The sequence below is a fragment of the Raphanus sativus genome, chromosome 7 (genome assembly GCF_000801105.2).
Source record: "Raphanus sativus cultivar WK10039 chromosome 7, ASM80110v3, whole genome shotgun sequence".
In the NCBI taxonomy this organism is placed as follows: Eukaryota; Viridiplantae; Streptophyta; class Magnoliopsida; order Brassicales; family Brassicaceae; genus Raphanus; species Raphanus sativus.
Genome location: NC_079517.1, coordinates 19,124,423 through 19,150,729, shown reverse-complemented (window position 1 = coordinate 19,150,729; position 26,307 = coordinate 19,124,423). Strand labels below are relative to the sequence as shown.

The following is a 26,307-nucleotide window of genomic DNA, read 5'->3' as shown; positions in this document are numbered from 1 at the left end:
TACTTATTAGTTTATGTCTTATTAATCTAAAACCAGCATAATAAATTATTATTTATGTTTTGAAATAGTTAAATCAAACATCAAAATATTTATATATGTCAAATACTTTTAATCAAAATATATACTTATTACTGTGTTAAGTTTTTCTAAAACACTCATATCTTAGAGATAGTTTAGAAAATATATTTATAATTTTTGGTTGACTAATATTTAATAATAAATTGTTTTGTATCTTATTATTTTATTAACTTTTATAATAAAAATATTGTTTTCAGATAGGCACAAAAAAGAACATATATAGAAGAATTATCTTTTTGATAATTCTAAAATATTATTTGTAATCAATTATTTAATATAGCATATAACATATAAACTTAATATCATTAAAATAAATTAGTGAATAGTTAGAAACTAATAATAAATTAATAACCTATCTAAAAGTCTAAAACCTAATAAAAATATGACAAATAAGAAAAGCTTATATAATATATAAATTTAATATTAATAAAATAAATTTCATTTTTATTTATATAGAATATTCATCAAGGATATTATTTTAAATTAATAATTTAGTGACTCAGCTCAAAACAAATAATACATCAATGATAATTTAGCTTAAACTTAATAAAAATATGACAAATAAGCAAAATTAGCTAAAATCATGGAGAACATGACAAGTAAGCAAAATCACTTCATAAATAATAGTATAGATATGTATTAAAAAATTGATGCTCGTGGTCTGACGGGCATAGATAAAAAGTATATTCAATTATGTTTCTTTTCAATTTAATTTTGTTTTCATTCAGTATAACCGGTAAAATATTAAACCAATATGATTTGTCTAAATATAATGGGCCATAGTTAAGGCTCGCAAAAGAATAAAGGCCGAATAATAATTGTATACAAACTTTGTATTAATAGAAGCTGTCGTTATGATATATAAAATTGGTCGGTGAATTTATTCATTGGCATGCAATGTAATTACTCTAGTAATCAAAATATTTTTTAAAAAGGGTTCTTAGAGAGGCTGAAAGACTGACACATCAGCATGGTACTATAAGTTACAACTTAAACAATGTTCCTCAAATAATATATAAGGGATGTTTATAGAGTTTATATCAGTGGCATTGGTTGGTAATTTTTGTGCAAAACTCAAGGCTATGTACTATTTGTACTTCACTTTTAATAGATTAGATACACCCACCTTCCTTTAATTGCGACGTCTTCAATAACATACATGTTTTGATGATAATTGTCTCCTAACCAATAGTTCTTGTGACAATATATAATAGAGTCATTTACATTCAGAGGCAGTTTACAGTTTTTATTTATACCATATGACAGTTTCTACTACTGAGACAGTTTTTGAGTGAAAAGACTCAAATTGACCTTCAAAAAACGTAACCGGTGATATAGGATTTAGTTAAGATGAGTTTTATTTGGTTTCACGTTTGAAATTCAAAAATTAGTGGTAGGCCCAAAGTGAGACTTAATCTATTTTAATTTACAAAAAGCGGATGTCAAATTTTTATTTATTTTGTTTTCTTTACTTTTACCGAAGAAAAAGAAGTGAGAGGACGGAAATTCCGATGAAAAAAATCTCAGTAAATTGTTCGGAGAAAGATGCCAGGGAGACGTAACCGGCGTGGGAAAGAGAAGGACGGCGGTGGAGGTTCTTTTGTTTATCTCAATAGAACTTTAGGAAATTTGTATCTGATTTTGGAAATTTTCTGTAGAGATAGAGACGACGGAGGTTGAGAATGTGAAAGAAAAGTTATTAGAGAAGCTATTTGTGGAGGAGAGTGGTTCATAGGAAGTTTCTAAGGCAAGTTGCAAAAAACCCAAGACATGCGGTAAGTGCTTTGATTTCTTTTGTTTTATTGTGTTTTTGTAGAAAAAAACTCTCTGTTTACTTGCAGAGCCACCAGCGGTGGAAGAATCCGACGAGTAACTACCAGTAACATCATCTTCTTCGTCATGTTCCTTCTTCGTCGTCGGAAGTAAAGGATAAAGTTTCACTGTCATCTTTGTCTAAAGTCTCACCTCATTGTCACTGGTTCATTTCTGACCAGCAGTACATGGGCACAAAATGAAACTCGAGCAACAATGGCCAATTTTGATTTTTTACACATTTAGTCCTTCAGTTTTTATATAATTTTTTTTGGATACATAGTGTACACATGTACACTTTGATGATAATGTACACATGTACACTCTGACGGATACATCGTGTAAGGAGGACATATTTAAAAAGATATGGCTAATCAACAAAAAGATTGTACATTAAGATATATCTTGTACACATATACACTCTGATATAGTTGTCCACATGAAACTATGCATGGTGGATATTTCAAAAAAATAACAAATGTGGCTTTACAAATATAGAATTTTTTTATAACCATTACATCTTGAAATATTATAAGTAGTTCAACAATGAACATATCTATATGTACATTTGTTTACCAGTATCGACGTGTATATTTTACCATGGTGAACCATTCAATTAGACATTTATGAATTTGTAACATATATTTACAAGTTTCAACATTGTATGTTCAAATGGTGAATATGTGTACAGCAAAATTTATGCAATAGGAGAATTCAATGTAAAGTCTAAATTTTCTTAATTATTTAAATTTTGATTCTTTCGAATAGAGTTGGAGATTTACATCATGTTCTTGTTAGATTATGATTAATTCGGACAAAGTAAACAAACTCCATGTTTCATTTTTGTTTTTATGTACAGCATGTTCGTGGACGCTGTGGAACAGGGGAACTAATGTATACACGTATGTACGGCCTTTGGACATGATTCAAAGTACATTTAGATGCACAGTTCTGTATACATGGACATAGAGGAATGAACATTATACACGCTGTGGCCGATGGACACTAAGGTATACATGCGGATAGGCCTTCATGGGAACTAATGTATACACGTGAGAACATGGAAACTAATGTATACACGTGGGTACGGCCATTGTAGAGGACTCTGTACATTTGGACACTAAGGTGTACATGGGCATAGGCCTTAATTGTACACATGTACACAACATGCATGTTCATTGAACATTTGTTGTACATATATAATCATTTATACACGTGGGAACATGTGAACTAATGTATACATGTGGGTACAACCTTTATAGAAGACTTATAGTACATTTAGACGCCCAGTTATGTATACATGGACACAGACAGAAATATACATTGTACACGCTGTGGCCGATGGACACTAAGGTGTACATGGGCATAGGCTTTAACTGTACACATGTACACAACATGCATGTTCATTGAACATTTGTTGTACATAGATAATCGTTTATGCATAGACATCAGACGTTAGTGTACAAACGGACACCGTCATATAGTGTACATACGGGCAGAGGCGTGAATGTATATTGTGGACGCTGTGGAACATGGGGACTAATGTATACACGTGTGTACGTCCGCGCGGACAAAGACAATACGTGTCATCTTCTTCTTGTCGATCACAAACTCCCAAAGCAAGCCGACGGAGGTCAATTCTCCAGGGATGACCATGCAATGGTCCAACATTACAACTTGCGAAACGAATTGGAAAAAGAGGTTAAAGGAGGGTTTGAGAAGATGAAAGAAATGATAAGTAGAAAAAACATATTTCTTGCAGCAAAATGTCCGAGGAATATGCAGTCTTTTTGAAGTTTTGATTTTCTTTTTGTTAGAATGAAGAAGATAACAAAGTTGAAAATAAACTGTGAGATGGTAAAATCCAGAAAATCTGGAACGTCGGTTGGTGAGATGAATGATGTAATCAGATGGTTGTGAATTGGTAGATATAAGTCTTGTCAAAAAAAATCAGAAAAGATCTACACTGTCCAAAAAAAATAAAGATGAGTGGTGGAGAAAGGTTCCCGCTAAAACACTAGATTTAGTTAGTCAAGGTGTTAGTACTTTTAGTTATGTGGTGACCAGCTAGTTAGGACAAGTGGAAAACTGTTACAAAAAACTGTCTTAGTAGCACTAAGTGCTCCATCCTATAATTAAAATTTGAAACTGCCTGTGGTATAAATTTTTTCTATATAGTATGAATTTAATACTAGCAATATTATAACAAACACATTAAATAATAAAAATAAATAAACAACAGTATTATGCGGATAAAATGGCAAATGCATCTATATATTCTACTAAAACATAGTCCTATTTTTATCTACCATGAAAGTTATCATTTAAGTTTTGGACTTATTTATAGTTGTACTATTTAATATACCATTATACAATATCCTTAATATTAACTTAATTAATTAATCTACTAATAATATAGGATATTAATTGAGTTAAAAATCTGTTGTTACCATATTTTGTGAAAATTTTGTTAAGTCTCTACGTACAGACTTAAAAAACATTTATATTGTACACAAATAGTTTATCACAGATAATTTTAATTTACCAGATTTAAAATTACTTGAATAAATATCAAATAGTAAAAGAAAGTTAGTTATTTGATTCACAATTATAAATCTGCACGTGTAGCATTTAAATATAAATAGTTAGATCATTTTTTAACAGCAAACTATTAGACCGACTTAGAAATAAAAATATCTGATCTATTAATTTAGGATCTTAATTTTTATTTATCATTAACAAATCATAGTAGGATCACTTAAAGAATTAGATAATATGATATATTTGATTATTTACATTAATAATAAGCCAACTCTAAATATGAATTTTATTTTTAACTATAAGATGATCTGTTGAGAAAGATCTAACAATCTTACTTAAAATTTTAATATTTTATAAAATAATATATTAACTAATTTTGTAATTAGTAATATAAAATTGTTATAAATCAATGTTAACTACAATTTTAATATAAAACAAGAAATAAAAAAGTTCATATTATTTTTTATAAATTCTATAATTATACTTTGTATTATATGAAAATAGAAGTTGTATATCAATTAAATATAAAAATTATATTAAATTGGTAAACTAACAGAATTTTTTTTAATTGTTTCATTTAAATAAGTTATCACTCATCATTAAAATAGGTAAAATTGGTGAACTACATAATATTTTTATACGGAAATAAATTTATTAACATGGGTTAAATTTTTATATCTACAACTATATAGTATATTTTTATTTATTTTGAAAATCTCAAAAATATATATTGTTTAAAATGTTTATATACAAAAATATAATAGTGTAGAAAACTATAAAATTTTAGTAATTCATTTAAAATATTAATGACAAATCAAATTTAATCATAATTTATTTATTTTAATTATAGTAAAATCTGTTGAGAAATATTTAGAAAATATCACCCAAAAAAATCAAATATTTTTTATAAAATAATTTATTAGTGTAGTAACCAAAACAAATTCAAAATTCATGTAACCTTCCAAACTAAAAAATAGTAGTCTAATTTGTCAAAGTTTTATTGACAAAATATAAATTTTGAAAAAAAATATTCAAACTCGAAATGATAATATTTCAAATTTTACAAAAGATTAAATTATAGAGAATAAAGAATAACTTTTTGAAATGCACCACTAAAAACAAACTATATATGCTGTAAAAATCAAAGCAAACTAATATTTTAAAATTTAAATATTCTATATCAATAAAATTTACTAAAATAATATGATAGATATTACTATATATAAAATTTATTAAAATAATAGGGTTGTATTATTTAAACAAACATTTTTTACTTATGAATCCCGTAAAATACTAAAACAATATATGTTAAAGTATATTTTTAAACACAACATGTAAATATAAATTATCTCAAACATATTTATTTCTAAAGTATATATATAAATAAAATTTAAAATGTATTATAGAAAAATATATAAATTAAAGAAAAAAACATATTTTGGAGAATGTTATCTATTTGATTTCATATCATTATTTTATTATACCTAACTCGAAACTATATTAGTAAGTAATAAATATTAATAATAAAGTAAAATATATTAAACAAATCATTATATATTAATAATTCCAAATAAAAAATATAAACAATAATACTATAGAGTTACAGATATATAATACTAACATGGAAATTATATATTTGAAACATTTGTAATAATATCAGATACATTTATAAAATAAAAAATATCCGCACGAATCTGTGGGTTAAAATCTAGTGATCCATTATATCACCTACAACTGTACAAGAATATCATGTAGTCTATAGAGTACGACTTTTAAATCCGCCTAATATATGTTACTGAAAAAATCATGTGATGTAATTACACACATATATTAGCATTTATTAACAGTGAACATGTAAAGAGTCATTTTCATGTTCGGGATGAGGACAAACAATTAGGTTTCAGGTTTGGGTTCACATTATGTTACGTATGCGCGTATTATCATTTATCCATCATGCCAACGTTGATTATTCATCTATTCTATTAATTCTTCGTCATGACCAATTGATACAAGGTTATGTCTAATTATTTATTTATTTTAGTTACAGAAATAATATTAAATAGATTAATAATATTGAATTTTGTAACTTCCCCTTTAATGCCAATATTCTCGCAACCACTTTCGTATTATACACATATAGTACTCGACAATTATAAAATGTATTCAGCATCTGATAATAAATATCTACATGATCGACTAATATGTACATATAAATTTGGTTATTTTAAATGATTATTTTATCAACATATAATAGCTTGCCTGTTCAGTGCAAATGTAAGAACTTTACGTGTTCAAAAATATTTTAAAATCATTATAAAATTAAGTTTTAAATCTTAAAAATATAAAAATATTATAAGTTATTAACAAAAAAGTAAATTAGTATTCCTATTTAATATTGTTACTAGATTATGACATGTCCTTTCAAAAAGCGGATATGTTTTTTGTTTAAAATTTTTCTGAAAATTTTAATTTTATGTTTCAGTTTTTTTATAGTCATTTTATAATTATAATTTTTTATAGATATAGGTGTGGTTCAACTATTTTAATAAAATAGATTAAAACCTCTTATTAACCATTTAGGAGAAATATTATACCAAGAAAATCACAAATATGACTAAAATCACAAATATGACTTAAGAACAAAAATATAAAAATTAAACTTCTAAGAAGATATAAAACAAAAAATATATCCGCCCTTTTAAGGCGGGTCAAAAAAATATAATCTCCCGATAACCGCAAAATTAAGCAGAGCAAATACAAAATTATTTTTTGCGGATTATGCGGGTCAGACTTTTTGACCAAAAGAAATTGAAATCCGCAGGTTGACAGGTCAGCGAACCAGGTTTAACCCGCAACCCAGTCCTAACCGAATGTATACCAGATCAAATTTAAATTGCAATTATTCAATAAAATGTATTTTGATTAAGACTTATTCACAAATATAACTAACACACACAAATATAAAAATTAAAATTAAAACAAAAAATAAAGGGTGGGTCAGAATTTAGTTTTGTTATAAATTTCTAGATATGACATGTAAATCTGAGAGTTTAAAATATACGAATCAGTTAGCAAAAAAAAAAAAAACAATCGTGATTACAAAATTGGTGGTGATCAGTATGCACGATACGAAGTACGCTTTCAAATTTCAAGGATAAGTTAGTTTACATGGTTTTTAATAAATGGAAGGTAGGTACAAAAACACATCCTGGCTTAAATGCAACGTCTTCAATAACGTAACTGTCTCCTCCATGGCCGTGGTTTATTTGTATATGGCTAAATATATAAATAGATTATTATACGTTTTTGTTTTGAAACTACGAACTACGGATATGAGAAGTTCAATGATAAGGTCTACTCTATTAAAATAGAATCACTTTTTTTATCTACTATACAAAAGTCATAGTAGATCAATTTTATTAGTTACATAATATAATATGACATAGTAATCAATAAAATGGTAATTATAAATTAGTTCTAACTATAAATTTAGATTTTATTTTCTTAGTTATAACAAAATCTGTTAATAGAGAATCTTACTACTAAATTTTTTAAAAATTTTAGTTAAATAAAGCATCAAATAATTTCGTATTTAATAATTTATTATTATTTTAAATTCATATTAATTAAGTTTTATTATAAAACAAAAATAAAAATATATAATGTTTTTATAAATTTTGTTATAATCTCTGTTAATTAAAATAGAAGTATTATATAAATTAAATATGATAAAATTATATTAGATTGGTAAATTAATTAACCAACTTACTTTGAAAATACTTTCAGTTAATTAAATTATCATACCATTAAAACGAATTAAAATTTGTTAACTATGTAATATTATTATAAAAAATAAAGTTATTAACATTTGTTAAAAGGTATTCTGAATTTTTTTTTGTTAAAAGGTTTTCATTAATTAAAAATACTAATATCCTTTTATAATAAGGAAGCAAGAACTATTACAAGAAATAACAAACCCGAGAAGAAAGAAAAACAGACTAGCTGATAGTAACGTAAAACTAGAAAGAGAACAGCCTTCAGAAAACTCAGAGAGGGTCGAACCAAAACTGAGCAAGAGATATTCTTAATTTAACTGCTCTTGTTTTGTGTAATTTCAGATCATCCATCAACTTCAACACATAATTCTGTTCGGTGCTTGTTAATCACCATCATGCTCAAGGTGAATTGCACATAGATATTGTATACGATTTTTTTTTCTTTACGATGGTTAAGACCAAGTGGATCCGTCCGTCAGTACAGAATAAGATGTGATTTTGGACTGATTTATGAAGTCATAGACATGAAAGACATTCAGAAATTGATCCATGATGTTAGCTAACATGTCCAGCCCATTTTTACCAAATTACAAGCTCAAAAAGATTTAAAATCAAGTGGTTTCTTTGCTGTCAAAGAAAACTGACGAAAATCAAAAAATAAATTGAATGGAAAACTTCTCTATCTTACATACAAGGAATGCTTGTTTCAAGAACCTTCTCTCTCCTCCATACACTCATTTTATCATTTCCCATGTAATAAATGTCTACCTTTGTGAGAAAGTTTAGTTTCATTATAAATAAGTTGTAATGGATATTGAAATGAATAAGAATTGAGTTTATATTTTTGGAAACCTTGAGAGTGATTCTCAAACATGTTTTAGATCATGGTGTGTAATATCCATTGGTAAAAGCTTTTCTGATTGTTGGTGTATAATATCCTTCAATCTAACTTGGTCTAATCTAGTGTGTCATATCTAGAGACAACCATTATAGGTTAGTATCAAGAGACTTTCCGGACCTCTTGTGTCACCTTTCAATCCACATCTCTTAATCGTTTGTTGCTTTCTGCCTCATTCGTTGCAAGGCGTATTCCTTACCAATTTTCAGAGTGTATTCCTTGGGAGATTTTTATCATTTGGTATCAGAGTCACTCTAAAAGCGGTATTCACTTCTGTTATCCACCATTCTCATCTATCTATCTTCTAAAAAGAAAAAGAGTTTTTGTTATTTATGTTCTACAATTTGTTGGATCGTTTGGAAGTGTGTGTTTAAGTTTTTCTTTCTGCTGAGAAAAATATTTTACGACAAATCTTTTTGAAGAGGAGTATGGTGTGATTTTGGGCTGATTTACAAAGTTATGGACATGAAAGACATTCAGAAATTGACCCATTTTGATAGCTAACATGTACCGCCCATTTTTATCAAGTTACAAATCCAAAAAGATTCAAAATCAAGTGGTTTCTTTGCTGTCAAAGAAAAGTGACGAAAATCAGAAAATAAATCGCATGGAAAGCTTTTCTCTCTTACATGCAAAGAATTCTTGTTTCACGAATGTTCTCCCTCCTCCATGCACTGATTTTATCATTTCCAATGAAATAATTTCTAACTGTGAGAAAGTTTAGTTTCATTATAAATAAGTTGTAATGGCTATTTAAATGAATAAGAGTTGAGTTTATATTTTTGGAAACTTTGAGAGTGATTCTCAAACCTGTCCATTGGTCAAAGCTTTTCTGATTGCTGTGTGTAATATCCTTCAATCTAACTTGGTCTAATCTAGTGTGTCATATCTAGAGACAACCATTATAGGATAGTATCAAGAGACTTTCAGCACCTCTTGTGTCACCTTTCGATCCACATACCTTGTTTGTTTGTTGCTTTCTGCCTCATTCGTTGCAAGGCTTATTCCTTATCAGTTTCAGAGTGTATCCTTTGGAGATTTTTATCATTAATGATAAAAAAAACTCCCAAGGATGATGCACTCTAAAGATGGTGAAAGGATAATCTTTGCATCCAAGAAACTCTGAAATCTCAATAGATCAAAGGATGTGGATTGAATGGCACACAAAGGTTGCGGAAATTCTTTTGATTCACCAGTGGATCAATTATTTAGATATTACACACCAAAAAATCGACAGCTTTCTGGATATGACACACCAACAAGGAATGGATAGAGAGATGGATTGAGAGACGCCACAAAGATCTGTAAAAGGACCTATGATAAGTCTAGACCAGCCATAAACATATATATGACATACCATGAACATGAAGTTCCAAAAATTACAAGATATCACATCTTGAAGGAGACAAACTTCTCTAATTTTCAGTGAAAACAAATTTATCTTTTATTCGTGATTTTGAGCTCTTTTTATAGAGAATTACAAGTAATTTTCGTCAGTAAAAATATCCTAACATGCAGCACAACTTGGGAGTTGAAATTTAAACTCTATTCTGCATGCAAGATAGAGAAACACACAATTGGATAAATACTATTTTGAATCTGGATAAAAATCAATTTTTAAAAAAAAATTTGGGCTAATACACTTTGTTGGGCTTCTCTGATGGACCAAGATTGTAGAATAATTGAGTTTGTGCCTTAATTCAATCTGGGATGGTCGGAATTGTTCTTTGAATGCAAATATGTCAAATTCGCGCAAACTGAATATCACCTGTTTTGAAAATTGCATAATTCTTGATCTGATTTTTCTTCGAAGAGATCCATAAATGAGTTGAGCACATTATCCAAGTGATTTCATGCGTAGAAGCCTCGTGGTTTGGAAGATATGAGTCAAGCAATAAAACTTGTGTTTCTCATATTTTTATCTATAAAAAGGCTTACTAGCATTATAGAATAGATACATTCAACAACATAAAGTCACTCTCTCCTATTTGAATATTTTTAGGTTTTGTTTTATGTTTGAGAGTGCAACATAAAAGTCAGGTCCGACATGTTCTATTCTTCAGTGATGAAAAATAAAAATATATGCAGTTGTATTATGGGATTTTGGAAAGTCATATCAACTGTCACATTACGGGATGTTTACAGAATTAAGGAAAGAGTGTTTCACCTCTGTAATTCCGTTTTTCTTTCCAAATTATATTGATATTTTAAATTTATCAATTTATTTATGAATGCAGTTGTTCTGTTCGGTGCTTGTTAATCACCATCATGCTCAAGGTGAATTGCACACACATAGATATTGTAGACAAATTTTTTCTTTAGGATGGTTAAAGCCAAGTGGATCTGTCAGTCAGTACAGAACAGACAAACGAACGGGTTCTATAACAATCTGCTTGCAGGATATACATTTGGACATATAACCTGATACAAAGCAATCTCCAAACTTGCTTGTAATACCTCCGTCTTTATTGAATAAAAGCCATTATAACTTCCACGTAATTACTGAATCAAGTATCTCAATAGGGTTTAATTTCAAGAAACGATGTGGATTCTCTGTTAGTAATCACTACCTGAACGGCTTTGATAAGGGTGAGGAAAAGAGTCAAGATGTTACTTGTAAGGTTGAAGTTCTTAAGTCAAATACACACCATGAGACCAAAAACCAAAATACAACATAGAGAGAGGTGCGAGAAAGTTTCTCCCAGGCGCTTTTACCAATGACAGTTTTTAACCGCTGTTTAAACGGGTTTCCCCCCTGCTTTTCCTGACACCTTTTCACCAACTTAGGCTTATTCCCCTGCTTTAACCGCTTTCGAGTTCAAATCCTTTCTGCTTTGAGAAGAAACCTCTGGATAATAAACCGTTCTAACCGACTCATACCGGGTTCTCTCCCCCGACAGTCGTCGGAGGGACCGCCGGCGTCGTCTTCGGTAAGCTGAATCTTCTCCCTTGAAGCAGACTATGGATTTCTTTCTGGCTCTGGACAGGTTTGCTCTGGATTGAGGCTCTAGAAGTTTTCGAGAGTAGAGTCCTTCCAACAGAACAAATTTTGTAGGGTTATCTCTACAGAACTTTCTCACCTGTGTGGTGCAGAACCTTGTAAACATCAACGGACGTCCTAAATGGCGAGACGTTTAACATATGAAGAAAAAGGCAAAGGAGTGGCAAATGCTCCTGAACCTCTACGCTCGGGAAGAATAGTAATCCCAGATTTCGGCTGCTCTGAGTTGATAAAGAAACATGAGCTCACACTGGTGGGCAGAGTTACAAACCCGAAACAACAGAGGGTCTGGTCGCTAATACCCTTCTTCTCAGACATGTGGAAGACAAGCTCTAGACCCCTTGGAGTGGATCTAGGACAAGGTCTCTTCCAGTTTCAGTTCGCAAACCATGAGGATATGGAGTTGGTGCTTGAGAAAAGACCTTACTATTTTGCTAAATGGATGGTAATCTTGCAAAAATGGGAGCCATCTATGGACCTAACTTTCCCATCGCAGATTCCGTTCTGGATCCGCGTGCATGGTGTACCTCTCCATCTATGGAGGGAGGACATTCTGAGAAGAATGGGGGAGGATCTTGGAACATATCGTGGTTGCGATATCACCCCGGGAAGCCTGAAGATGAGAGTGGAGATAAATGGACTCCTCCCTCTCCTAAAGAACTATACATTGGAATTTGGCCATGGAAAAGGAGAGATAGCTGCCACTTTGGTGTATGAAAAATTGGATAAACACTGCTCGCACTGCTCAAAACTTGACCACGAACGGGAGGGATGCCCTGAGTTAGTAAAGCAGAGGAGAATTTCTACTGATATAATACCGAGGAGAAGGGAAGGTGACCTTCCAGAACGGAAGCGACGCCAACCTCAGATAAACTCAGTTAAGGAGGATGGAAGACAAATTTCTCATCGACGTGAAGAGTTACCTCTGAGCTATAGGGACAGACAGAGGACACAAAGAGATCACCCTTATCAGAGAGATAGGAATAAGCAGACCTACGTCACAAGGAGCTATGATTCAACTGGTACAAGAGCGCTCAATGCTGGTACTAGAAGAGAGATGAGTTATAGCAGAGAAGGTTCACTCCGTAGCAGTAATAGAAGAGAAGAACGATGGGTGGATACAGGTAGGAGGCTCACTAACTCAAACAGAGGAGCAGAAACCTATGAGGGGAGAAACATAGAGCTTAGCACCCAATCTGAAAAAAGAAGTGCAGATAGAGAAAGGCACCATTGGTCTGAGGAAGCTGTGAACCTGCAAACCACCGAACTGTCCCCACGAGCTTTGCACGACGACAGAAGGACAAATCGTGAAGAAGAAATTCCCCTAGAAGTACTAAATGAGGCTAGAGAAGAGCTAAGGGAAACAATGGCCCAATATACTTCGTGTGCTGACCCAACGGAGAGTGCAGCAAGGAGAATGAGAGTACAACAAGCAGAGGACCAAGGGGAAGTAGAAGAAACTGCAGAGAGTATGGCTAGACAAAAGATGAAGGAACAGAGAGCCAAGAACACTGTCGATCCCCTAAAGTTGATACCTACAAGAGTCCCTGCCACTCTCAGGCTTGGAGAATCATCCCTATCGGATCAGATAGGAGAAATAGCAACCAAGCAAGGTAGAGTGCCAGCTAAGAAACGCTTGGGTCGACCTCCGTTGCTGAAAAAAACGGGTCTTGCAGCTAAAGCAGACACAGCTCCAATTAAACCAAGGAGAGTAACAATGAAGAAAGGATCGCCTAAGAGGAAGATAGGCAGACAGACTATCAACTCCAGGAAAACCGAGCTGCTAAACCAAACTATTGGAGCTACAGCATCCAGACAAACTACAGAGAGACCGCAGACAAAGATAATTCCAGCAGCGTCGAAGAGGAAGATGGATTTTCCAAATCCATCCAGTCCAATTCCTTAAAGATAGCTAGCTGGAACTGTTGGGATTGGGGAATAACCAGACAGTCCAGCGGATAGGGGAGATACGGAAACGTTTCCACCCTGATATCTTTTTCCTCTCGGAAACAATGAATACTGATGATGTTGTGCTCCGGAAATTTGCTTCATCGGAGTTTGTAAACAGCCATTTGATCCCTCCCACTGATCAAAGGGGAGGAGGACTTGCTTTATTTTGGAAAGCTGAAATCGAACTCATTGTACTCAAGTCGTGTAAGAACTTTATTGATACAATGTTGCGATATGAAGGAAAAGTGTTTTATGCTACTTTTATTTATGGCGATACTGATATTGCCAAGAGAAGACAGATTTGGAGAGAACTGGCAGAGATAGCAGCACTTAGAAATGGGGCTTGGTTCGTGACCGGTGATTTTAATGACATACTAAACAACCAAGAAAAAGAGGGTGGAACGGTTAGAACTGAAGGATCGTTTTCAGATTTCCGATCTTTCGTGGCAGAATGTGATTTATACGATCTCCATCATTCTGGAGACTACCTATCTTGGCGGGGAGTCACGAGTGCTGGTGTAGTTCGCTGTCGCTTGGATAGAGCTATGGCGAATAGTGATTGGTTTGAACGTTTTGAGGCCGGACATTCTGAATATCTCGACTACTAGGGGTCGGATCATAAACCAGTAATCACCTGTTTTGATACTACAAGGAAGAAGGGCAAAGGTTTGTTCAGATTCGATCGAAGGTTGAAGAACAATCCACTGGTGAAGGAGCTGGTCGAACAGGCTTGGAAGGGGCCTAGGAGAGAAGAGGTTACACGTAAAATAGCCAGAGTAAGAGGAGCCATTGTGAAATGGAACAAAGAACAGCAAGCAACCAGTCGAGCCATCATAGATAAAAGGAAAGAAGAGCTGGAAGAGGCAATGGTAAGTCCTTACAACGATGGTGATCGGATTGCTCGTATCAACCAAGAGCTTAGAGAGGCGTACAAGGCGGAAGAAGAGTATTGGTGACAGAGAAGCCGGATCTTGTGGTTGAGCCTAGGAGATAGAAATACGGGATACTTTCACTCCATAACCAAAGGAAGACAGGCAATCAACAACATCTCCGTGATGGAGGACGCAGATGGAGTAGTGCACTATAAAGAAGATGAGATTGCCACTACTATCGTGAATTATTTAACAGAACTTTTCACCTCAAATGAGGAAGAACATGAACATATAGTGGAAGCAGCTCTAGTTCCACTGATAACACTGGAAATGAATGAGGTCTTAATCCAAGTACCGAGTCCCAGAGAGATCATGGAGGCTCTATTTTCCATTCATTCCGATAAAGCACCCGGTCCGGATGGATTTTCGGCGGGGTTTTTCCAGTCAAATTAGACAGCTATAAGTGACGAGATGATCTTAGAGATTCAGGATTTCTTCGAAACTGGGCAGATGCCAAGCGGAATAAATGAGACTCACGTCCGTTTAATCCCCAAGGTTCACGGTCCAAAGAGTGTGGCAGATTATAGACCAATTGCGCTATGCAACGTCTACTACAAAATAATCTCCAAACTCCTAACGAAGAGACTCCACCCGATCCTAGATGCACTCATATCGGAGAATCAGTCCGCGTTCGTACCAAATAGAGCGATATCCGACAATGTTTTAATCACGCATGAAGTCCTTCACTTTCTCAAGACGTCTCAGGCCAGTAAGAGATGCTCCATGGCTGTGAAAACGGACATGAGTAAAGCCTACGATAGGCTCGAGTGGAATTTTATTCGTTTAGTTCTGAGAAGACTCGGTTTTCACGAGAAATGGGTGGAGATTATTATGCAGTGTGTATCTTCCGTCTCTTTTTCTTTCTTGATGAACAGAACTGCAAAAGGACAGGTCATTCCCGAGCATGGAATCAGACAAGGAGACCCGCTATCACCTTATTTGTTCATTCTGTGCAGTGAGGTGTTATTGGGATTATGTCTCAAAGCTCAGCGAGAAGGGAAATTGCAGGGAATTAGAGTGGCGACAGGTTGCCCTCGAGTAAACCATCTACTCTTCACCGATGATACGATGTTCTTTTGCCGCACAAACAAGAAGAGTGTGAAAGCGCTGAAGGATATCATGCAGCTCTATGAGCAGGCATCCAGGCAAAAGATAAATAAGGACAAGTCGGCAATAACATTTTCCAAGCTGGCACCCGAAGTGCTGAAGGAGAGGGTCCGCAACGAGCTGCAAATCACCAAGGAAGGCGGTGCCGGGAAGTATTAGGCCTTCCCGAGCATTTTGGAAGGAAAAAGAAAGATTTGTTCACTGGTATGGTGGAAAAGATCAGACGAAAGGCTATTGGATGGTCTACAAAAATGCTATCTCCAGCGGGGAAGTTAGTGATGTTAAAGAGTGTGCTGTCGGCTATGCCTTCCCATACCATGTCTTGCTTTAAACTTCCCATGTCAGTGGTGAAAAGGATACAATCGGTGTTGACCCAGTTCTGGTGGGACTCAAAACCAGAAGAAATGCGGATGGCATGGATATCTTGGGATACTTTAACAAAGACAAAAGGTGATGGCAGACTTGGGATCCGAGATATTGAGTGTTTCAATGATGCCATGTTGGGAAAACTAAGTTGGAGACTCCTCACAAAACCACAGAGCTTATTGGCTAGGATTCTCAATGGAAAGTACTATGCTGATAATTCTTTCCTTGAGGTTCAAGCTGCGTCGGGTTGTCCTCACGGGTGGAGAGGTATCCTACTGGGAAGAGATCTTTTGGTTGAACATCTAGGATGGGCTATTGGAGATGGAGCCACTGTACGTTTATGGGATGATGCTTGGCTATCAACCGAGAGGATACAGAGACCTATGGGACCAGCTACTCTAGAGTCTAAGGATAATTTAGTAGCGTCTCTGTTTCTGGAAGGAAGCAACGAATGGGATGCAGGCAAGGTGTCACGCCTACTACCAGAAATGGAAACCGTAATCCTGAGTATAAAAACGAGTAGACAAGGAGGGCCAGACCGTAGAATTTGGCTCAGGAGCCCATCAGGAGAATACTCAGCTAAGACGGGCTATGTTGCAGCACTAGAGTGAAGAAAGTGGAATCCTATAGTCCAGCGAGATAGAAGTGAAAACAGTAGATGGCTCAATGATGTCTGGATATTGAAGATCCCAGCTAAGATCAAACTCTTCTTATGGAGAGCGCTACATAATGCCCTACCGGTGGGAGAACTTTTAGCGGCTAGACAAATTATTCAAAGCCCAAAATACAACAGTTGCGATGAGTCAGAAACTATAACTCATATGGTTTTCTTATGCCCCCTAGCGCGAGAAGTATGGAGAAGGTTCCCCAGTAAAATGGAGATCAATCTTGATAATGTGACATCGTTTGCAGAAGGATGGAATCGGATTAAGAAAGCTACATGCCTACCACCTACAGGAGTTACTTCAGAGAATCTTGCAGCGTGGATGGTGTGGAGTATTTGGCTAGAGAGAAACCACGCCATTTTCAGAGAGGAACGTACCTGTGCTCAAGATGTTATGTCAAGTGCTATTAGACTGGCGAGAGAATGGACCCTGGCCCAGATACCGGAGTCTGTTGCAATACCAAGAAGCAGCACCGGATGGGAAAGGTCAAGATGTGAGATAGTCTGCAGATCAGATGCAACTTGGAGTAAGGAAAGACACCACGCAGGAGTGGCGTGGGAGTTTGTTAGGAAGGGGGATGAACTTCTATGTTCAGGTTCCCAAACTTTTGCAAATGTTAAATCACCCCTTGTGGCGGAGGGGTTGGCGTTACTTGCAGCAATGGAGGCAGCGATCTCCTTGGATTTCAACCAAATCTCTTTCGAGTCTGATTCAAGTCGACTGATGACGGCGATCAGGGATGGCACACCGGTTTCAGATTTGTACGGAATCCTCAGCGACATCAGCTCCTTGTCTTTAGCTTTTGTTTCTGTTTCTTTCTTTTGGGTCAGTAGATCTTATGTTTCCCGCATGGATGGCGTAGCCAAACAAATGTTAAGATGCTATGTATTGAACCCAGTTTAAATGTTTAATGAAGTAGTTGAAGTTACAAAAAAAAAATACACACCATGAGGCACGTAAAGAAGACTTCCATGCTAACGTCGGCGTTCCATCTGTAATCGAGGCTGAGTGTTTCTTTGGAAAAAAATAAAATGTCACAAACCAAGATACAGGGAGAAGAGAAATAAGCCAAACGTGTTGCTTAATTAAGGACACTTCACAAGTCATTACCGCATTAACTAATAAACGGATAGCATTAGTCAGTTCGGAGTTGAAATTAAGAAGCTAACGTACCAACCAAATGTAGTATAGTCTATCAAGGGTATGACGTTCCAGAAGTGGTTACTACATCTTGACCAAACCCGCAACTTTCTCTGATTCATTGAGACAAAGTACTTTGCATTCATGGTCACATTAAAAAAAATTGATCCAGCCTGGTTTAACGGTTACTATAATGAATTTTCAGAAAGCAAGAGATTTGGAGACAAAAGCTGCAATTGCTTGCAGAGCGACATCTTCAACTTGATCTTGTGTCAAACCTTTTGTTTCCAGGTGCGTCTTCCCAATCTTGAAGGAGTGATCTCCACCATCGATGACATGCAGCTCAGTCGCACCTTTCATTTTGTCGCAAACATCTTGGAGCTTATCCAGTGGACACATAGGATCTTTGCTACCCTTTTTGATACAAAGAAAAAAAACCATTAATGACAACCCAAAGATCCATTAACAATTATGTACAACCCCCAAAAGAATAGTTATGTAAAAACTTAACATGCATATAAAAGATACCTGCACAAACATAACAGGGATTCCCATTTCCAACAAGGTCCCATCTCTAATTGAACCTTTCGTGCCCTAGAGATTTAACAAAACGATGTAAAGATCCCCTTCCACTTATCAATCACAGGGGAAAAAAGAAAATGTAGAAACATAACCTTAAGTGGATATCCCAAGCATATTACAGCTGAAACTTGAATATCTTCATCCATGGCTACCATGCAGCTTACTCTGCACAAGCATAAGATCACATTCAACATAAAAAAAAAAAGAAGTTTGTAAACAGAGTAAGAGAGAGAAGGAAATACACCTCGAACCCATTGATTTACCAGCCAATATCAAAGGATGACCAGGGAACTTAGCAGCAGTTTCTTTGACAATATCTAAATGAAATTGAACTAGTTTTTCAGCTTTTGGAGGAACTCCTCTCTTCCCTCCAGCAATATCTACCCAGAAATTTTATAATTCACAATAAGTTTCTATCAAGGACACAAATATTATATATAAAAAATTCTGGAATTTTCACTGACAAGGGTAATCAAAGGTGATAACTTCAACGGCTGATAAGCTCTTCTTTAGCTTATCCTTCCATCTAAGCCAAAACAAAACAAAAAAAAGTAGAAAAAATTAAGACCAATCTGTGTCCAAAGAAGTACACAAAGTCACAAACACGTACCGAATCATCCAGTCGGAAGAAGAGGGAGCTCCGGCACCGTGAGCAAATATAACTACCGGCGCAGAAGAAGATGAAATCTCTGATTCTTCATCACGGAAATATAACTCTTCAGTTTCCTTTCTTCTTTTCTTCGAAGCGTCCATTGATGATGAACTTCTGAAAATCTCAGAAACCCTAAAGAATGGGGAAAATCATTTAATTTTCGCGCGCGATTAAGAGTCTAGAGTGAGTTATCATGGGGTCAACAGATATATAGGCCCAAAAGGTTACAAATATGGTAAAATAATAATATTATTATTGTCTATTTAATTTAGTACTAATACTAGACTATTACTATATGATGTTAATTGATTAAAAATAGTAAAATACACATGTTGGTTTTGAAGAATGAATATTTTTTTTCTTTTGTAAACTAGTGATAGACAAATAAAAATAAATTATTTATTTTAAAATTATCAAAGTTAAATAAACAAAGTTAATATTATTTTTTGGTAAAAAAATAAATTTGCAAAATATATAAATATTATGTAGATGATTACCAATTAAAGAAATAATACAGTCTTGCTCAGAATCATTTTGGATGCATTTTGGCAGGGCTCAGCCATAGAGGTCTCATGATTTTGGTTCAGGTTCATTCAGACACTACAAGAAAACACGCAGATTCTGAGGGAAATACCGAGGGAAAATGAGTTCCTCGGAAATTTCGGACAAAATATCGAGGAAATACCGAGGAAACCAAGAAATGGGGTTTCCTCGAAATTTCCTCACTATTTTTTGAGGAAATTTCGAGGAAGACCAACTTCCTCTGTAATTTTCGAGGGGATACCGAGGAAACCAGGGTCGTCGGAAAAAATCGACGGATATTTCTAATATTTCGACGACATCTTGTAGCCGTTAGAGAGCCGTTGGGAGAGCCGTTGGGGGATTTAAACAATTTCGAGGAAATTTCGAGGAAATGCCTGTTTCCCTCGATATTTCCTCGATATTTCTTCAGTATGCCGGGAGGATTTCATCTATAAATACAGCCACCCCTCTTCCTCTTCATTCACTCCATTTCTTTTCTTCTTCTCTCCTAGTCTCACGAATTTGATTCCAAAAAAACATGTCTTCTTCAAATTATTTTCGTTCTTGGATGGATCGACCTCATTTGGATCCGGACACGAGATTGCTTACGGAAGAATACAATCAAGGTATAATCGAGTTCATGAGGGTAGCTCGCAAACAACCGGAAGCAGAAACAGGTAAGTTAAGATGTCCTTGCTCTAATTGTAAAAATAGAAAAGTTATTAAAGAGTGGGATGTTTGGACTCATCTATTATTGAGTGGATTTACACGAAGTTACAAAATTTGGTATCATCATGGGGAAACTGATTATGAACTTGGTAGTACTAGCGAACCTCAGCCGGCGGTTAGATTAGAAGAACCAATTAGGGCGGATGTAGATTATGGTGTAGGTACTGAGCAGATGATAAATGATCATTTTAGAAGGGAAGATTTACCCAATGCAGAAGCTAGGAGATTTTATGAAATGTTGGATGCTGGAAAGCAACCATTGTACGAAGGTTGCAGAGATGGTCATTCAGCTTTATCATCTGCTATGAGGCTGATGGGCATTAAAACAGATTATAACTTGGCTGAAGACTGTGTGGATGCGATAGCTAATTTTGTTAAAGGTATTCTACCTGAGGATAATGTAGCTCCAGGTTCATACTACGAGGTTCAAAAACTCGTAGCTGGGGTTGGTTTATCTTATCAGGTAATAGATGTATGCAGCGATAACTGCATGATTTATTGGAGGGTGGATGATCAGCGGACTACATGCAAATTTTGTGGGAAGCCTCATTATAAAGATACTAGTGGAAGAGTTCCAGTGCCATATAAAAGGATGTGGTATTTGCCTTTGACGGAAAGGTTGCAGAGGTTGTATCTTTCAGAACGCACAGCGCAACGAATGAGATGGCATGCGGAGCACTCAACAGATGGTGAGATTAGACATCCTTCAGATGCAAAAGCGTGGAAACATTTCCAATCAAAGTATCCCGACTTTGCGTATGAGAGAAGAAATGTCTACCTTGGATTATGTACTGATGGTTTCAGCCCGTATGGGAAGAGTGGAAGACAATATTCTCTATGGCCAGTCATTGTTACACCATACAACTTACCCCCAAACTTGTGCTTGCGACGAGAGTTTTTGTTTCTCTCCATTCTCGTTCCCGGACCAGAGCATCCTAAGAGATCACTTGATGTGTTTCTTCAGCCACTAATATATGAGTTGCAACAACTATGGGCTCAAGGTGCTGAAACATACGATATTTCGTGTAAAGAAAACTTTCAAATGCGGGCAGTACTAATGTGGACAATAAGTGATTTTCCAGCATATGGTATGTTATCTGGATGGACAATGCATGGAAGGCTATCATGTCCATATTGTCAAGATAACACTGATGCTTTCCAACTAAAACACGGAAGGAAAACGTGTTGGTTTGACTGTCACAGGAGATTCCTACCACCTGATCATCCATATCGTAGGAGTAGGAATTTGTTTACTAAGAACAAGAAGGTGTTTGACAGTCCACCTGCGGAAATTAGTGGGAAAAGTTTAAAGACACAACTAAGAGATTTTGGTGCAGAAAGGACGCCAGACATCGGTGGACATGCGCGTTTTCCGGTAGATGCTGTTGGAAACCTACATAACTGGCACAAAAAAGTATATTCTGGGATCTGCCATACTGGGAGGATCATTTGCTAAGGCATAATTTAGATGTCATGCATATTGAGAAGAACTTTTTTGACAACCTCATGAACACGATCCTTAACGTTCAAGGTAAAACAAAGGATAATTTGAAGTCAAGACTGGATTTAGTTGATATATGTGATCGTTCAGAACTTCATGTTGATGGGAATGGTAGGGCTCCTTTTCCCATATACCGACTTGATGCAGAGGGAAAAAATGCGTTCTTCGATTGGATTTCAAACGATGTGGAGTTTCCAGACGGTTATGCATCTAATTTGCGTAACTGTATCGACAGAAAGGAAGGAAAGTTTATTGGTTTAAAAAGTCACGATTGTCATGTGTTGATGCAGCGTTTACTTCCGTTTGCTTTCAAGGAACTATTACCACGAAATGTTCATGAAGCAATAGCAGGGATAAGTGCTTTCTTCCGCGATTTATGCGCCAGATCAGTGACTCTTGAAGGTATTGAAAATCTGAAGACTAACATAGCCGTGATTCAGTGCAACCTTGAGAAGATATTTCCTCCCTCATTTTTTGATGTTATGGAGCATCTTGTTATTCACCTGGCAAGAGAATTGGAACTTGGTGGTCCTGTGCAGTATAGATGGATGTATCTGTATGAGCGGTATATGTTTCATTTGAAGAAGATGGTGAAAAATCTAAGTAGGGTGGAAGGTTCTATAGTCGCACAGATGATCAATAAAGAAATTTCAAACTTTGCTGAGTACTACTTTTCAGCAGAAGTTCAGACCAAAAACAGAAGACCTGCACGGCATGATGATAGAGGCGAACGGGCAACATACCATGTTACGGTTCCTGACATTTTCACAGATGTTGGACGACTTAGCGGAAAATCAAAGGACCGTCGACTTACTGAGCAGGAGCGCAGTCATTTGCAAACATATTTGCTCACCAACTGCGAAGATGTTCTTCAATATGAGAGGTAAGTTTATTATCTTACAAAATTTTATTTTAACAAATTAACATTTATATCTTAATTAATTACATTTTTTGTCTTCACAGGATTTTCATGGCAGAAAAGCGGTTCGAATATAGATACGCTACAGAGGCAGAACTAGAAGAAATGAAGCAAAAAGAATTTGCTGGATGGATGTTTACTTATGTGAGTGCCTTAAACAAATTAAAAAATCATTTATCACATATTTATAGAAATTAAAAAAATATTTATCACATATTTATACTCATATATATGTGCTATTAATAGGTGTCTGCTGGTTTGGCCAGAGGTGAAACATTTGACGATTGGATACGCGAGATGGTGGTTGGACCAAACTATGTTGTGAAGTCATATCCGAGATTTTGTACTCGAGGATATGCATTCACAACTGAAAAGACGAAACGTTCGCGTACGACCTATGATGCTGGCGTTTGTTCTGCATCGGGAGATGATGTATACTACGGACACATACATGAGATTTTGGAAATCAAGTATTTAGGCCTGCTTGGATTGCGATGTACTGTTTTCTATTGTGATTGGCACGACATCACTCCAGATCGAGGTGTGAGAACAGATGCATTTGGTGTTACATCAGTTAATTCGAGACGAAAGCTGCAATATTATGATCCTTTCATTCTTGCTTCTCAGGCCGATCAGGTAAGTTATTGGTCATCATGTGTAATAATTTAAACTTGTACTAAAATTTTTTAAAATGCTACAGGTTTGTTATATCAAGTACCCCCGGATAAGGAACAGAGATGATCCATGGGTTACTGTTACCAGACTCAACCCGAGAGGCCGAGTTCAGGGGAGTTCTGAGCTGGAAGACCCACTACAACCAATCACATCCAGTAACTTAAGTGCAGAAGAAGATGTAGCAGGAATTGGCCTTGTAGTAGATTTCACCGACTTCGCAGAGGAAGCCGTCGTTCACGCACAGGATGAACCAGTTATTGGAGAGTTTCACCAAGATCCAGATTCAGATTCATCTGCTGATGATGAGTCGGAATCAGAGTAGTTTTTTTTTTTTTTTTACTAATTTCGAGGAAATTTCGAGGGAAGTTAGGTTTTCCTCGAAATTTCCTCGGAATAACCCTTAACGGTTTAGGGGTTTGATAAAAAACACCTAGATCGTCGAAATTTCCTGGAAATATTTCGAGGAAATTTCGACGACCAAGTTAATTTTAGGGGTTTGATTTAAAACACCTTGTTTCGTCGAAATACCCTCGAAATATTTCTAGGAAATTTCGAGGGATTACAAATTTTTTGGTTTTCCTCGAAATTCCGTCGAAATATTTCGAGGAAATTTCGAGGACCTGGCCAATTTTTGGTAGTTCCTCGAAATTCCCTCGAAATATTTCGACGGAATTTCGAGGAACAGGGGGTTTTAAACCGAAAACAACGTTTGCGGATTGAATAACACGTATATAACCTTCATTAAGTGTCTTAGCCAGATTATAAAGTCCAACTTTAGGGTTTTAACCCGAAAACAATGTTTTGCGGATTGAGACGAAAACCACACAACATGAGATAAACACTTATACGTTTTAATAAACGTTAAAGGAAATACTTAGAATAATTTTTGAATTGTGTTATTTCATTATTTATGATCATCTATACAAAGAAACCTCATTATTATGAATTACATTTGTATAAGAAATGACATAGGGGAAAAAAATCGATGTTTTCAAAACCCCAAACCCTCTTTCCTCGAAATTTCCTCACAATATTGTGAGGAAATTTCGAGGAAGGTTTTCCTCGGACTGTTTTTCATTAACCAGGAAACCCTAGCCGACAACAAGAAAATTTCGAGGAAATTTCGACGACCACATTAAAAATTTCGAGGATATTTCGACGGACCTGTCCGTCGGACCCCTCATAAATTAGGTTTTCATTCTTTTCTTCCCCATTTCTCTTCTCTCGATCTTCCTCTCTTCCTCTCGCGCGGCTACTCCTTCTCCTCTCCTCTCTCTTCCTCGCGGCTCCTCTCCTTCTCCTCTCCTCTCCTCTCTTCCTCGACGGATCTCCTATCCTCTCCTCTCCTCTCTTCCTCTCGGCCTCCTTCCTCTCCTCTCTTCCTCTCCTCTCTTCCCATGTAAGTTCATATCTCTTCTATTCTTCTTTTCATAGATCTCGAAATTTAGGTTGTTAGATAGAAAATTCTAGGATTGAATGGATAGTTTAGGATTTGCATGTTTGGATTGTTGTTTGGATTGTTGGTATATTTTTTTTTATTTTTTTTGTGTTTTTGATTTTTTAAAACGTTTTTTTGATTTTATAAAACGTTTTTTTGATTTTAAAACTATTTTTTGAATTTTTAAAACGTTTTTTTGATTTTTAAAACGTTTTTTTGATTTTTAAAACGTTTTTTTGATTTTTAAAACTTTGTTTTGATTTTTAAAACGTTTTTTTGATTTTTAAAACGTTTTTTGATTTTTAAAACTATTTTTATATATTAAAACTATTTTTATATATTAAAACTATTTTTTTATTTATTAAACAATTTTTAAAATATTAAAACTATTTTTAATATATTAAAACTATTTTTTTGTAATTATTAAACAATTTTTAATATATTAAATTTTTTTAGTAATTATTAAACAATTTTAATATATTAACAAATTAAATAAATAATTGTATTATATTAAATAAAATTTATTTATATAAAGGTCTCAAGAGGAACATACCCGCTCTCGACAGCGTCGTGGTCGTGGTGGTTCGGGGAGCGGCTCCATTTCGGGTTCCGCATCGCCGTACAGCTCCTACCAGACATCTCCTTCTCCATTTCCCTCTCATTCTCCTCCCGCTCCCGGTGTGGCACCCACTCCTGCTCCTGCTCATGCTCATCCGGCACTTCTGAGAGTTGCGGAGTTTGTTCGACAGCCGGGTCGTGACCATCTTCCATATCTCACTCAGTATCCACGTGGACAGGGTCAGACATGGTAATTAAACCTATTTTTTTTTCATTAAAATTTGATTCATTTAAAATAATTAATTCTAAAATAATTAATTCTTTTTATTAGGTTTGACCGATCCGGGAACGGGATCAGCGGATGGATCAACAGTATGATGTACTCGTCCCTCGACAATGGACATCCGACTTTCACCGACTTCCCTCTCGAGAAGCAGCATATGTGGTTTCAACAGTTTGCGGTAA

General features: G+C 35.2%; 3 protein-coding genes across 3 annotated transcripts; 2 read left to right on the top strand and 1 right to left on the bottom strand.

Annotated features, from left to right (window-relative positions):
• Positions 1-16,301: 16,301 nt before the first annotated feature.
• LOC108829704 (uncharacterized mitochondrial protein AtMg00310-like) lies at positions 16,302-17,072 on the top strand. Its single transcript, XM_018603309.1, has one exon. The coding sequence runs from the start codon at positions 16,302-16,304 to the stop codon at positions 17,070-17,072; it is 771 nt and encodes a 256-aa protein (XP_018458811.1).
• A 264-nt stretch (positions 17,073-17,336) lies between these two features.
• Positions 17,337-18,029, top strand: LOC108829703 (uncharacterized). The gene has a single exon (XM_018603308.1). The coding sequence runs from the start codon at positions 17,337-17,339 to the stop codon at positions 18,027-18,029; it is 693 nt and encodes a 230-aa protein (XP_018458810.1).
• A 335-nt stretch (positions 18,030-18,364) lies between these two features.
• Positions 18,365-19,658, bottom strand: LOC108829709 (uncharacterized). Its single transcript, XM_018603312.2, has 6 exons — positions 19,459-19,658; positions 19,313-19,374; positions 19,093-19,228; positions 18,941-19,013; positions 18,795-18,860; positions 18,365-18,680 (listed from the first exon to the last, which is right to left on the bottom strand). Exons 1-6 carry the CDS (start codon positions 19,599-19,601, stop codon positions 18,468-18,470), a joined length of 693 nt encoding a protein of 230 aa, XP_018458814.1. The 5' UTR covers positions 19,602-19,658; the 3' UTR covers positions 18,365-18,467.
• Positions 19,659-26,307: the final 6,649 nt, after the last annotated feature.